This window comes from Nanorana parkeri, unplaced genomic scaffold (assembly GCF_000935625.1).
Source record: "Nanorana parkeri isolate BGI_ZX_2015 unplaced genomic scaffold, ASM93562v1 scaffold1048, whole genome shotgun sequence".
NCBI classification, from domain to species: Eukaryota; Metazoa; Chordata; class Amphibia; order Anura; family Dicroglossidae; genus Nanorana; species Nanorana parkeri.
Genome location: NW_017307316.1, coordinates 103,419 through 119,260, shown reverse-complemented (window position 1 = coordinate 119,260; position 15,842 = coordinate 103,419). Strand labels below are relative to the sequence as shown.

Below are 15,842 nucleotides of genomic sequence, written 5' to 3'. Positions count from 1 at the left end.
GGGGGGGGAGCGGTTTTTAGCCAAATAATTGAAAAAATAATCGTACAACTAATCAATTATGAAAATAATTGTTAGTTGCAGCCCTACTCCCTTTAGTGGTGCTACCTGCCCTGCTGCGAGACACCAGATAAGGACGTTCCTTCCTCTTTCTCCCTATCCTGTTGCATAACATCCTATTGAGATTTCCCTCCATTGTCTGAATAGAGTGTGTGCTGTTTATCTCTTAGCTGTTACCTCTTTTAGTCAGTCCAGCTCTCCGATTTCATACTTGTAGGTCTCCCTAAGGGAAATACTGCTTCATGTTCCACGGGAACACAAGAGATCATTTGCCTTTTCTATGACTTCTGGGGTAAGGTTCCATCAGCTCATGTTGGGCTCTGAAGTTTTTCAGGTGGTGCTGTATGTTTCTGTTGAGTCTCCTTTGTTATCCTGTAAGGTTCTGGGCCTGTTGGCTTGGATGCCATGTTGCCAACCTCTAAGTTGGACTGGTTTTGGATATCCTAATGGTCGAAGAATACCATTCTGTGTCCTGTGATGTATGAATATGAATTGGCAAATAGGATTTTGGTCTTGACTGTAAAATACTTTACTTGGACTATGTCACAGGACACGGGTCCCTCCCCTCTGTCTCTTAATCCCCTCCTATTTGCTACAACACAGACTTTCTGGGAGTGCAAGAGATTATACTTGGCTGTCCTTTTAGCTTTGCTTTGCCAGCGTCTAGTCCCCTGAAGGTGGCAGTATAACCGGTGATCTAAGACAAAAATCCTATTTTGTTGAGCTGGATGGTGCCAGCATGACTACCCATGGATTCAATTTCAGACAATTCAGCAGGAAATGGCCAAAATGTTGTGTATGGTCCGCTTTAGTTGTTGAATTTTGACAAATGTGCTGAACTAATTTTAAGGCAAGGCTGTCACCGTAGTACTTATGAGACCTTTTGTGCTCAGCCTATAGCTGGACAGTAAGGACGACAAGACTGGAAAGCAAACCCAGCTCAGAAGTGATTGCTAAAGCCTAGAATGGCCAAATAATTGTGCACTTTTCATTTTAGGACTGGTTTTTTTTTTTTTTGTTTTTTTTTTTAATCAGTAGTTTATTATCCTCTGCAGGCTTTGTGTACACATGTGCCAGAGATGATCCGCACAATCATCAATTGGACCATGGACTACCTCAGGGAGCATGTTGTCCAGTGGATCCGTGATCAAGGAGGCTGGGTGAGTTATTTTTCACTTGCATAGACAGTTAATGGTGCCATTGTTTGAAAACACAATTGAACCCTGCCAAATAAATGAAGGATTCCAATTAGCAGTAGGAGCCAGTCACATTGGTCTGCTGGAAACCTGTGACAAAGGGATTTCTTAGAATTTTTAAAGCTCAGCTCTGGCTGGTCAAAAAAAAAAATATAGGCGGGTGTCCCCCACCTCCCCAGCAGGATATAATGCAGGTTTTGTCAAGGGGGATCTAATAGAACGGAATAATTGCCTTATTCCATGGTCCCGTATGCTTCCTCCCCTCTGCTTCCGGTAGTGATGACTGATCTCCAGAAACCACATATCTTTTTTGGTTATGTCACCACTCCTTTCATGCTAATCATCATGTGCAAAGTAGGGCCACTCCTGATCCCGAATTGGAAGAGGACATTGCATCACTTGCTTGCTGCCTGAAACGGCTAGGTGTTGCTTCTCTTTTACCTCATGACTGAGATTTTGCTGTGTTTCTGCCAGTGACCGAGGTTTTGCATTAGGGTAAGTTACCAAGCCCCTGTGTGGTAGCATTTTGAAGGTGACAGGTTCTCTTTATTGAACCTGTCAGCTCCAATACAGGGGAGGCACTCCTGTGGTTGCTGAGAAATGCAGCTGAGATGGGAAGGCTGCGAGTGCAGCCTTCCTGTGTAAGTGTTCACACGGAACAGAGCGGTGAACGCATGCTCCCAGCTCTGCATCCTGGACTACTTCGCCTTGGGCCCAGGTCCCCCTGAAGAGCGGGGACCCCGAAAACCACTGCGGGGAGAAAGGTGGGGGTGGGGTTGTACAAGTGAGATCACTTGTACAAAACGAGTGGCGGCTTCCCCAATGTTATGTTAAAAAACATTTATGCATGCCCATATTTTTGGTAAAATATACTGTAAAAGGCGGGGTCACGTCTGGTAAATAGACACCAAACATGTCAAACTTTAAAATTGCGTGCGGCCGCAAAATCGCAAAAAAAATACTATACCCAAAATTTACCATAGGCGACGCTTTAAAAGCTTTTACTGCTCATCGGTTTAGTATTGGTAATTAATAGCCCTAAAACTATTGCCCTCACTCTGACTTTCATGGTGATATGTAACGTGTGGTGCCATGGGCGCAATCGCCATTTTCACACAATTCACCCGACGCATGTTTATGTGGGGGCAGGGGACGTAAAGAAGAAAAAAAATGTTTGTGGTTTTTTTTAAATTTGACTTTACATTTTATTTTTGGTAACTAATTTAAATAAAAAAAATAAAATTTCACTTAAACTTTATTGCCATCACATACGGGACTAAGAAGCCCCTATGTGATAGCCTATTTACAAAGACATGTCCTCTTTATGAAGACATCAGAGGCCTCTAGGACCAAAAGAAGCTGATGAAGCAGGGATCTGCTTCACCAGCTACAGAAGCTGGAGAATGACAGCTGAATGCGGAAGTGATGTAATATACATTGCTTCTACATTCAGAGAACGAGGAGCAGATAAGAGGGAGATCATGTGATGGTCGAGCGCTGCGGGAGGAGAGCGATGTGAGCGGCCGGTGTCTCTCCTCCCACACAGCTCAGCCGCCTATCGCAGTCCGGTAGAGCGGTGTGGGGGCGGGGACAGCACGCGCTGTCACAGGAGGCTGAGCTCTCCTCTCTGCTCGCTCAGCTTCCTGTGACAGCGTGTCAGAGGAGAGCAAGTGCAAACACTCAGTGATCGCTGATGTTTGTAGATAATTGAGGACATGGTATGGTTACTATATCCTCAATAATGAATGAATGGGAAGTTTTCTATATCCCCTCCTGTTCTTTCTTAGTTGTACTTATAGTAAACAAACAATGTTCTCAAGTTATCAATGAACAGGAACACTCATAGAGGATTCCTGTTCATTGATAACAGGGGATACAGAAAGAGATTGGGGACTTTGTGTTCTCAATCTCTTTTTCTATTTTATATCAGGGGGTCTGTTTAGACCCCTGATATTTCCCCAAAGCCCCTAAAAGTAAAGTAAACAATAAAAATATTTAGTAAATGAATTATTAAATAATATAACAAAATTTAAAAGTTTATAAAAAATAAATAACATTTTAATATTTTTAAAATGTGAACAAATTAAAATAAAAATATTTTCGGTTTCGGCCTGTCAATTTTTTTTATTTCGGTTTTTACATTTTCTATTTCGGCGCACCTCTACTTTGCACGGTTTCGATCCTGTGCAGTTTTCTTGTCCGAAAAACAGAATAAGCTGCTACTGGAGCATGATGCAGATTGTACTGTTTGACTGTTACATCTGTGATCACCTTTACACTTCATCAAATGGTAACAGTTCATTGTTCCAGGAATGCTTCAATGATGACGTGTTCTTTTTCCAAATCCAGAGCTGCCTGATAAGAGAATTCTCATACTTATCTAGATGCCTCCATGAGTGCAACACACTGCCAGTAGGCCTTAGATCAAGCCCAGAACACAGTGCCATGTTTTCACAGTTGCCTTAGAAAATGCCCTGTGTTGAAGTCCATTAGAACAGCTGGACATTGGCCTACTGAACCAGTTTCCTCTGCTATCCCTGAAAATTGTTGATCCTTACTATCTTTGATCCCATGTTTCTGACTACTAGCAGTGTGAAAAGTAGGGGCGTAAAGCTAGCCAAACACGTTTTGGAACGTTCATCTGAGTTTTTTATTTCTAGTTAATGGGGTCAAATGGACTATCGTTTTCGACCACAGTGACGAATAAAATGGAAGGAGCAAGATGGAAAATGTTTCACTAGTGTAACTCTAAACAGTGAATGCGGTTGCTAAGCTCCATTTATTCCTAAATTGAATGTTAAAGTCAAACAATTTTTGAATGAAATTCGTCAAATCTTTGACATTATTTAATAATCTGATGAGATTTTTTTTTATACGAACATTCGTACGAAACTCTATGAATGTATAGAAAGTGTAAATGGCTTATAAGGAAAGTTTGTTCTTATATATTTTTTATTTTTTTGCAGGAGGGGCTTCTGTCTTACTTTGGCACACCAACCTGGCAAACTATTGGAGTCTTCTTAGCTGGCGTGCTCACTGCCACTGTGGCCATCTGGAGATACTCTTGAGACTTCCATTGCATTTATGAGCGCAGCTTCCTGTAGCTGCATCTTCTTTCAGAAGCACATCTGTATTCCAATTCACTCCAGCACTGACAACAAGGCTACAGAACAAGTGCTTCCACTGGGAAATCCTCATCATCACCCCAGCGTTATATGGCTAACCACTTTGGCCAGTCTTTGGGGATCACTTGTTTTAGTTTTCTTAACTACTTTTTTATTATAAGTCGTGCCTTTTTAATATATACATTACGATGGATTTTAAGAGGCTTTTTTGATTTAATACTTGAATAAGTACCCTTAGTTTTTGTTCTCAATTTTTTTTTCTTAATGTGAACTGTCAAAGCAGGGCAAAAGATGCTCCATCATGCACATGGCTCTTGTGGAAAAGTATTTTTTTTTTATTATGTGAAATATGTCAGCATTGCAGAGTTTGCACCTAGGAAGAAAAAAATGTTCCGTTATTTAAAGGGAAAATGGTTACCATCTCTAATCTGTAAAAGCAGCATGAAAAGTCTGGCTGTACTGTAGAAGCCCTTGAAAGTAGCCTTTTCCTTTTTTGACTGCTGAGATTAAAAACCACTCATTGGTAGTAGATTTTTACTTGGAAACATGACATGCTGCTTTGAAAGAATGTTGTCATCGCCAAATGTAAACCTGGCCAGCATGTATAAAATATTTTATAGTGGGTTTTTTTTGTGGTTTTTTTTTTTTTTTTTAAGAGAGTTTTTGTTTGTTTTTATTGTGGGTTTTTTTTGGTGTTTTTTTTTTTTTTTTAAAGAGAGTTTTTGTATGTATTTATTTCAACAGTGTCCTTCTTCTTCTTTTTTTTTTTTTCTTCTTTGGAACACAATGGTTACTACAAAAATGAAATGCTGAAAAGTTTGCTGACCCTAAAAATGTATAACCAAAACCCAGTCAGTTCATGTTGGTCACATCTCTGTCTTTTCAACCTGCCGTTTTTACCAAATACTTAATTCGATGTTTGCGTTCATGTGGTAAAGAGTTGCTTTTTGTTTTCTTGTGGCTGTAAGACCTAGATAAAAGTATTTTGAAACAAAAAAAACTCTCCTAGAGTCACTGCTGAGTATTTAATACAACGATCAGCATTTACAGACCTCACAATGCCACCCACTGGAGAATTATGGTATATCTGCACCTTCTGAAAGCCTATCTCTGGGGAGTGGGAATAAAACTACCCCTGCCGTGGGTCTACCTGTGCACTGCACTGCTTATTTTTGCCTACGGGTATGGTGTAAAAGACTTTCACTTTCTGATCTTCACTCCCACAAGCTCCAAGACCAGCTCCTGTAGCATGTCCCCCACCCCCATACGTCATCATGGACAATGCAGGGCCTATAGCACTGCATTGTTTGCGAGGACACCGAGGGACAGTACCCAAGCCGAAATGTAGGGCAGGCAGTTGAGTGCCAACTGCCAGGGATATGGGGATCAGCGAATCAAAAGACCTCTACACCATACCCTTAGGCAAAAACAAGCAATTAACACCTGCAGTGTGAAAGCCCCACTGCAAGGGTGGTCTTTTCTTTCCCCCAGAGATGGGCTTTAAATAAGATTCCCAATGGCAGGTTTTTGAAAAATTTAGCTTCACCCTTATTTTGTAAATTACTTGATATCTGAACTACACCTTGAATGTCGAGAGGCAGATATTACTTGCTAATTGACATTCGTTACCTCTCCAACTACTTGACCTCACACACTCTCCCAACACCTGAGAGCGCATACTGTAAGTTTAAAAATAAAAAAGACCTTTTGTCGTTAATAGGAATGTAGACATATAGGCTTTATTTGGCTATCTTATGTACTTGATGTTTGGAAGACAATATATATGGCCAGATGACAGGTAGCTAGGGTCAGACTCAATATGACCTCTAACACTCTAGCAGAGGATGGATTCATTTAGGGGCCAAATCCTATTTATTGGGAGTCCTGGGGTAATTGTAAAAGCTGAATTGCAGCATGTTTCCAAATAACACCTTTAATAATATTTAAGTAACGTAGTTTAATACTGGTATACTCTCCCCTCAAATCTGGGAAGGCCATACTGAAAAAATTGCTTGAGCCCTTGCGGGACAACTAATGTCTAACATTGCAATTTTTTTAGCCTTGATATAGATGGCAAAAAACAGCCTGAACTACTCAAATGGATAATTAGGAAAAATGTAGCATTTGTGACTAAACAGTCCTGATTCATATTTAATATAATTCTCTAACATTCTTTGTAGCCCTCAAACAATTTAAGGGGGTTGTGTGCAGCCTAATAATGTAGCGGTTTGATATGCCTGTCCTTGTTAAAATCATTGTATTTTTGCTGTAAGATTTCAGTTCCTAAAGTAGCTTTTTTTTATTAACATATATAATTAAAATGGCAGTTTCTTTTTTTTTTTTTCTTTTTTCCATGCTGAGAGTATTAACTCTGCTGTGAGTGTACCCAGTCAGCAGAATCTGGGTAGCTTTGTTCCTTCTCAGAAAACACCATTTATAAAACTAACTACTGTTGAATGATGCCCATTCATTGGACATGTACTTTAAAATGGACTTTAGCAGACCAAGAAATTTGAAGCCAACTACAGCAAACACATTTTAAACTGTTACAGCAACAGTTAAATGGTTTAAAAATAGAACTCTGGTAGGGGTTATATATATATATATTGTTACATGGTTTGCCTAAACCCTTGTAACTAAAGCAGGTTATACATGGTTAGAATTTCGAATGAACGAAATCCATTTCAAAACGTTAGTTTGGTTTTTTAATTCGTTGAGGTCAAAATGACAATCTATTTCAAACGCAGTGACGAAAAATTCGAAGGAGCATGTTGGAAAGTTTTTTTTTTTTTTTTTTCTCGATCAAATTATTAACGGTGAATGAGGTTTTCATTCAGAAACTCCATTCATTCCAAAATAGAATGTTTGAAACTTTGTCTATTTTTCATTTGTATCTAAGACTGTCGGCAAGTTTCTGATGCCAGTATTGAACGTTCATGAGAAAATCTCCCCATGTATATCTAAAACATTTGCTGGGCAGATTTGCCTGTTACATGAAGTGGATCTACTTACAGGATCAACAGATAATAAAGCTATGTTACAGGGGTGACTCATTTGTGCAGTTTTTGCCCATAGTTGCGCTTTATCTGCACCCAATCAAAATGCAGTTCTTTTCTAGCATTACGCCAGTAGTTGATGGAGTCTGACTGATGGGGGTTACTGTATAATTAGAAGCTCTTTTTACTGAATATAGATGTTTTTTTAAAATTATGTAAAATGTGTTTCTATTGACAGTATATATCACATGTCAAGTTGTTATTTTGCCTATAGTTACACTTTAAGAATTAGCACTGTTATTGAAGAAGGCAGCAAATGTTACAAACAAGACGTGTTTTTTTTTTTTTTTGTTCTCACTTTCACCGGTTAGATTTAAACCTGCCCTGTAATACTGTTGGGGTGTGAAATTTTGGATCTGACTAGAGGCCGCAGAGAAGTAAGGATGATTGTTGGCAAACTCATTTTCATGCTTAATGCCAGTGGCAGTTATGGTTTAAAATACCCAAATCCTCACACTTTCATCTTAAGGGCCTGTTCACAATGTGTATTGACTGATATTTTTCTGCTCTTCGCCACCAGTCAAATTCTTGCATACGCCTAGTCATTACTGGTTCTCTTTAAAGGCTGTCCTTGTTTTTGAAGGTGAAACCTCCAGGGCTCTCATCCTTTTTTTCCTTCATTGCTGTGTGATTTACTGTACAGGAGAAGCATGCAGCTACTGAATTGTCGGGGCTCCAGATGTACAACATACCTAAAGTATATGTTAACCCGAACAATGAACGTTTCTTAGTTGTCCCTGTTTGGTCTGTTAAATATACTTTTGAAAGTGTTTGATAAAGGCAAATTATCTGTTGATCCTACTAGAATTGTTGTGCTGTCCTGTGTACACTGCAGTGTTATCGGCCCTACCCAGTTCTTCTTGTGAGCTGCAGTTCACCCCCTATATTTTGCAGAGAGGGGGAGGTTTTGTAGTCCTTACAACCACTTCTTTGTTGACAGTGCTGCTCCTTCATACAGTGAGTGTCATCCTAGGTAAGGACCTGTGTTACTGGCATAATCAGCAGATGGAAGTAATTTCAATGGGAACTTTTTGAGGTACAAACTCTGATAAAAAAAAGCCCTCTACAATAGAGCTTTTATACTGTCCTCACCGGTGGGAGTGTCTTACCTTCCCTCTTGTTTAGCTCTGCAGCCTCAATAGGTCTCTTCGGCATTTGGCACATCCGGGAGTGTCCAATGCCTGTGTCACCCGCCATAGTTCTATCCCCCTGACCCCTAGTTCACTTCTGAGTCCTGTGGGGATGTATGGGCCAAAGGATGGATAGACACAGCCCACCATAGGGGACACTGGCACTTGACACTTCCAACAGTGCTATGGAGGCTGTAGCACAGCAAGAGAGGGAAGGTGGTAAATACAAGCTACTGAGTATAAAAGCTCTTCTGTTGCAGGGCCTTTTTCCTCTGAAATATATTTTTTCATCTGCTAGGGAAGCTTTAGGGGTCTGTCAAGGACATCAAGCAGTGAAGAAAGGTTACCCCCTTGAGTGCTGGGCACTGCTGGCTGTTCCAGTTCTTGGACTCTGTAGCTCCTACACTGCCACCACGTGAAAGTAAAGACATTTTAATTTTTAATGAATGTAAACTTACTCATCTTAATGCTCTGTTAACAATTTACAAAAACATTTTTCCCCCCTGAGTGCATCTCAGTGTAGCGTCACAAGGGGAATAAAGTTCTCCTCAGGTAACATACATTTACTTTGAGCTACTCCACTTCAGTACATAAAAGTTGCACTAATGTCATATTTAATGAGCAGACTTTATTGAATATATTTTGCAGCAAATTACGTAAATGTAGCATTGGGAAGCATTACAGGTGAAAAATGTTTTTACTATTTATTCCCAAGAAAAACCAAGAAAAGAAATGTGATCATTGCTACCAGATTCAAGTCCAATCTGTCCCCCCAAAAACTATTATCAAAGGTTAGACTACAAAACCGAAAATATAATATGGGAAAGATATAATGGAAAAAAACCCCCACTGATTTAGGAAGGAAAAGGCCTGGGGACTCAAGTAGATAAGGGAGAAAGGCCCAGAATTTGTACCCTCATATACTAATCCATAATGACATCTCTTATATATTTTTATTTTAAAAGGAGTTAATTTGAGTTACTATTCAAAGTTCAAAAACAAACTACAATAGACAATCAGAAGGTTGTTAGATAAAAAAGCAGGACTTGTATTCATTCATGCTACGCAAATAACACATGGCATCTACTCCTTTTATAAGAACAGTATTGCTACCACAGGATGTTGCAATACATAGTAATACTCTTTAAACAGCATCTTAATAAGTGTAAGATAATATATATCTATATCTTGTTAACCACTTTCACAAATTACCTTATTGGTAGCTGGAGGGGGAGGATTTTTCCCAATGAAAAAAGCACAGTTTATGTGAGTCAAAACAATATGGTTTATAACAATGATTGCAATGGTTGTTACCCAGAACAAAAGGGTCAAAATCAGATAATTTCAGTGTTGGGGTTTACATGCCCTTTAAGAAAGATGGATCAATAGATTTCAGTTCTTCCCTTTTATCTTTGGTAAAATGTATGAATTCATGTCTAGGCCAATAAGTATGTTTAAACTTAAAACATTTCCCAGCAAAACAGTAGGCCATGGTTTGTCTCTGAAGAACTTGGTCACTACCTAAACCAGAAAAGTTTATCATAAGCACCACGATGCATCTTGTCATCTCTGCCATTATAATGAGCAACCTGTGCGTTACAGGATCTCTGAACTGAAAACCAAAACATTGTACTACCTCTACCACCTTCAAATGTATAAACATAATGAGGATCAAATTATTCAAACCGCAAAGAAAATTAATTTGGGACATACATTTCTGTGGCGCAGTCTGTTCAATGCTAGCTGCTGTTTTAGGATAGAGAAGGCTGCAGAGTGATACCAGCATTTGTGATTTATGAACAGGAAGTCAGCTGCAAGTGTTGTAAAATGCCAAACGCCGTTAAATTCCAATAATTTGCACATATATTCAATTTATTTTTTGCCAATTATGTCTTTTTAACAGCAAAGGGAGACCATGCTTTCAACATTACACTTGCCAATTCTGACCAGCAGTGAGATCTGACCTTTTGTGGTAGAAAACACACTGAAGGGAATTTATCAAAACCGGAGCAGTTGTACATGGCAACCAATCAACTTCTCTTTCATTTTCAAATAATAGCTAAGACTATTGTCAACTGCGGGGCACTTTTATGTTTCTGCATCATTAAATTAATTTAATATTTAAAATTCTTCCATGGCTAGAGTTATGACTGGACATGATTCCACTTTATTTAGGATTTTCTCACAGGCTGGAAATAACGGTGCATGGCTAGTTTTATTGAAGGTTCAATCCCACATGTGAATAATTCATCTTTTTGAATAGTAAGGTAATGTAAATGTTTTAATTTATTGCTTTTTGTAAGACAAGGTGTAGATGGATATTTCTGTGCGTTGATGAGCTTTTACTGGAGAGATACTTGACACATCACAATACCTCAGCCACATGCCGTGCCATTGTTTAGAATTGTTAGTGGTTTGGATTTCTAATACTAGTACATTTTTATACCAGCTTTACAAGGACTGAAAGCAGGATTAGTAGGAATATTGTAAATGTAACATGAATTTAAAGAAGATGATGCTTTTATATTTTTGGTTGACCCACTTTTTTTTAGTGATATGGCTGTCATTTTGTTTAACGTTTTAGGCAATTTATTATTGTAATGCAGTCGGGCTGCATATACATTTAATGTACTGCTCTTATAAGGTTTTTAACCTTTGCTGCAGCACGTGGGAGCGTAGAAAAAAGAAAATTAAAAAAAAATTACAGTGCCGTATTTTTTTCCTGTCTATGCAGCCTGAATACATTATAATAATAGAGGGGTCAATTAGGCTTTAACAGTTCTATATAATGCCTTTTGCTTCTATAAAGCTTACATTACTCACAGATGCTGGACAGCCAATTTGTTTGTAATTATGCTGTTTATTGATTTTAGAAGGACTTGGAGTCCTGAGATGAGACTTTTTGTGAAGGGAATCCAGCATGAGATCCCATAAAGTAGACCTTTACCCCCTAAAAATCACACCAGCATTAGGCTCTGCATGCTGATATGAAATCATCTAACATTCTTTAGTTAAATTAACATATTTATCTTTTACTTACAATTACGTTTTTTCCACTTCCTGGTCTTCATAGGCATTAGTAATATAGCCCATGCCTAAGATGCATCCTGGGAATGTTACATCACAGGGCATTGCTGGGAGATCCCATCAGTACACTGCAACATCTCGTGAGATCTCAGGGAAAGGCATTTGTTGCTGCTGAGATGATGTGCATGGTTGGATGTCCTAGTCACATGTGCCAGAGTTCCAGGAAGTAAAGGGAGATGGATTCATCTGCCCTTAGAAAAATTGACCACTGAAAAGAATGAGGAGGAAAAGAGAAATAAAGTATGCAAAGAATAAACAGCTGGTATCAAAGTATCTGTAGATTGTCCATTACTAAACATTTCTAAAGGTGCCTTTGTTGGAATTTTAAAGATAAGGGTGGCATTCCTCTTTGACTGGCTCTTAATTTAAAACGTAATTACAGAATGGCTCAGTTGTGATGACAGGTGCCCTTTTATGTCACAATATTTAAAGGATAAGGCCTATATGTTGTATTGGTTACAGTGAAAACCCATTGGAGATTTCCTTTCATTGAATATCCTGCTGTCGCAGGGAAAAATTTGTACAGCTGATGTTTCCCATGTACAATCAGTGTGTTCAGTTCTGAAGGGGCGGGGTCTATGCAAAACGTAACATTTGTACCGAATTATACTTCAAGCATTATATAAGAGGAAGTTGCTAACATTTTTATTGCCTTGATTTGATGTATTTTCAGTCCACATTAAATAAAATTGATAATATTGCATTGAATAAGAGTTTGAAGCTTTTATTTTATCTGTCATGTTATTGCTAGCAGTCACATTCAGGTGGACTTGTTCAATACCACTCTTCCAAATGGCATTCCCAATTCGCATTAATGTTGGGAACATATCCCAGCATTTAAACCCATGTAGGGTAATGCACTGTTCTGCAATATATGCTTTTTAGTGCACTGAGACATGTGACAGTCTGTTAGGCACCCTATTCAAAATCAATATGCAGTAATGCACCCCAATGCATGAAAAAAAGGTGCAGGTTGCATTTTGATAGCGTACTGCAGTGTTGTAGTGCATGTGCATTGAGGTGCTTTTCAGAGTGATTTCTAGTTACGTCCCTGCAGAGCAAGCACGTTTCTAACTCATCCGCCTCACCAAGAAATTCCAGTTTTTGGGCAGATTTATTAACCGAAAAGGATCATTGCTACAAATTATTCCCTATCGGAGATTGCTGAGGGATGGGACAAGCATGCGTTACTAAAGGAGACATTTTAGCTGTCCAAACCAGATTTTCTAAAATAAAACCCCTCCATAAGGGTATTTGAAGGGAACAAAAGCTCACTGAAAATTCAAACTCCAAAAAGAAAACAGACACCAACTTGGATGAAGCCAGAAGAAGTGAGCCCTTTGCTCATTACAACCAGATTCCAGGATTAACCTCCACAGTATATAGCTGGCAGTGCAAAATTAAACTTGATGCAACAGCCTGATTTTCCTTTGCTTCAGTTATACATTTTCTCTCCCTCTCTTTTTCCAGATTACTGATGAAATGGGTATTCACCCTGCTCAGGTGTAGTCCACTCCACATAACCCCAATGGCCTCTTGTGTGAGGACTGCCGTAGGGGCCCCTAGATGGTCTCTGCTGGATTCTACTCATTAATACAGTGCATTAGTGATGCCTCTGTCTTATGGGGCCACACTCCAAACTTGTCAATATATAAAAAAAAAAAATGGAGAAAGGGTTTTAAGGCACCAAGTCATACAATTGATGCGTTTAAATATTTTTAAAGTTAAAAGCAATAAAAGGTTGTACAGAGATATGTTTCGATTGATTGTGATCCATATATATTGACCTCTAACATAAATCAGCTCCCACCTCCTGGGTCCCCCAAGAAAGGAGGAAGAAATGCATCACATCAACCCTTGGTTTTCATGGAATATACACTCTCAAATATGATTCCTCCAATTGGGGGTCACCCAGATCCTTGACGCGTCTCGCTGTATGCTTTTCTTCAGAAGAATAGCAGGTATTCTGTAGATTACAAACATCAATAAATATACAATTTCTTGCAATTCCGCATTAATAAAGAGGGTATATAAACAGTGACCCCCTATTCCTTACATCACATAGCAAATATGTACATATTTTATCTCATGATTTGTGAGGTCATTTAGACATCTTTATACTTTACCTACTTCTAAGCTACTTAGTGTTTCCCGAACTATAAGAAAATATGTAATAATACATAGATGTTTTAAAACCTTTTTTTTTTCCAATTATTGAATGTTTCCTATGTTTCAGGACTCATGGGATGCACTTGACACTGCAGTACACTTAAAATTTGTTCAAAGCCAAACTCCAGACAAAATTTTTTTTTTTTAAATCTGTAAAAATTAAGTCAAGGCAACTGGCTTGCTTTATTTTTCGTGAAGACATTTCACTGGTCATCCAACCAACTTTCTCAATTCAATTTAAAAACAAATAAGGGTGAGAACTGTGTGAATAGAGTTAGGGAAGGTTTAGAGTCTCTGTCAGTTGTTGTTTTTGCTATCTGTGACTCTGTTGGGGAAATAACCAGCCACTTCCAGTCACCAGCACAAGAAGTGAGGAGAAAATGTCCCTATGTGGACATAGACAGTAGTAAAAACCCAAATAAGGTTCTAACCCTTCACCCTTTACAAGCTAATAAAAAAATATTTGGCTGGACACTCCGACTGACATGCCAACATTTGCATGATTGTATAGCTAAAATATTGAACTATTGTACTTCATACTTAACTAAATCTTAATGTTATTTCAAAAGAAACCAAAATGTTATTTAAAAAGAAAAACAGTTTGGAGTCATAATTTAATGTGGTTAAAAAGCTAATTTAAAAAAATTACCTCACTTAGTCTACATTGGTCAAACATTACTAACACAATACAGTTTTAGAAAAACAAAAACCCTTCCAGTGAAAAACACGATTTAAAGTGCTTCAGTCAGGCACATAATGAATAATGTAAAAAAAAAAATATCAAGATTTGTGTGGTCACCCTTTTTCTTAAATCAGTCCATTAAAATGGATTCTTCAAAATTTGGTTAAACCACCTACAGGGAGGAAACAAAGCCAGAAGCTTTGCAGGGCCAAATTCCCCCAAAAATATAAATTCCACAGTGTGACTCCAAACCAAACATGCTTTACCCATCATATTGCAATTATTACTTCTGGGTGGATGGACTCTTTAGCATTTTAGAGATAGGCATTCCTAAACCAGAAGGAAAACCCCAATGTTCCTATGATGTCATAGCTGCTTGCCTTAGTCTGACCTGTGGGATCTTTGCCATTAGTCAACGTGAAGTAATGGTGGGCACTGGGCAGAAACTTACAATTTATTATGAAATCAGGTCCTGGATTGTTTATTGGCTTTATCACAAGGAAAGTATATAAAGGTGTTAAATGGCTTTGTATGATTACTTCAAAACTCACATTTTTCAAACAGAATTAAAATGTGTTCTTATATCAAATTATGTAAACTGGCTTTAGAGGTGCCAACCACTTTTACAATGTTTTATCTTCTTCACCTTATCTATCTTCACACTAGGATCCCCTAAACTTGGAGAACTCTAAAATATTATGTCAGCACTTGGCCCAACCTACTACTGGTCTCTGTCAGAACGTTTGCTCTGATAAAAAAAAAATCAATATTTAATTTATGAAAACAGGCAGGGATCTGGAACAAGGGGGTTTTTCCCTACTAATTTTCACAAATCAACTAATAACCTGAGTTCTTTATATGTGCTAATTTAAAGATGAAATAAAAAGCAATAATGTGCAAAAAAATATATATATACTAAAATCTGTACAAAATAATGATCAAAATATAATTGGTGAGAAATAAGGATCAAAATATGCAATAAGATTGATCAGCAAGGATAATATTACAAATAAAACCACAGGATATTTCTTCAACTATTCATGAAACAAAACAATGTATCTCCTGAAATGCGGCTAGTAACACTCTTAGTAGTTCAGCAGGATGTGACAAAATAATGTGCACATTCAACGCACATGACCCCTCCCAGCAAAACAGATATTCAAAGTCCTTACTGCGCATAAACTAATTTAGAATACTATGCAAAGGATTAGCTAATGAGCCATGAATCTAAAAACAAACTTCCGCTAAGTTATTTTATTTACATGTATATATCACAATCTAAACTATTGACTGAAATCAGCTTTGAGGAGACTCCAAAGAGTCCCGTCCCCGTCCCCCCC

At 38.2% G+C, this 15,842-nt stretch overlaps 1 protein-coding gene across 1 annotated transcript in view; it reads left to right on the top strand.

The window, feature by feature from the left end:
• Positions 1–4,608, top strand: part of BAX (BCL2 associated X, apoptosis regulator) — a 38,264-nt gene extending 33,656 nt beyond the window's left edge. The window contains exons 5-6 of the mRNA XM_018567439.1: positions 1,113–1,217; positions 4,220–4,608. Coding sequence (XP_018422941.1) covers positions 1,113–1,217; positions 4,220–4,321 — 207 coding nt within the window. The 3' untranslated portion in view covers positions 4,322–4,608. The remainder of the gene's footprint in view (positions 1–1,112; positions 1,218–4,219) is intronic.
• Positions 4,609–15,842: the final 11,234 nt, after the last annotated feature.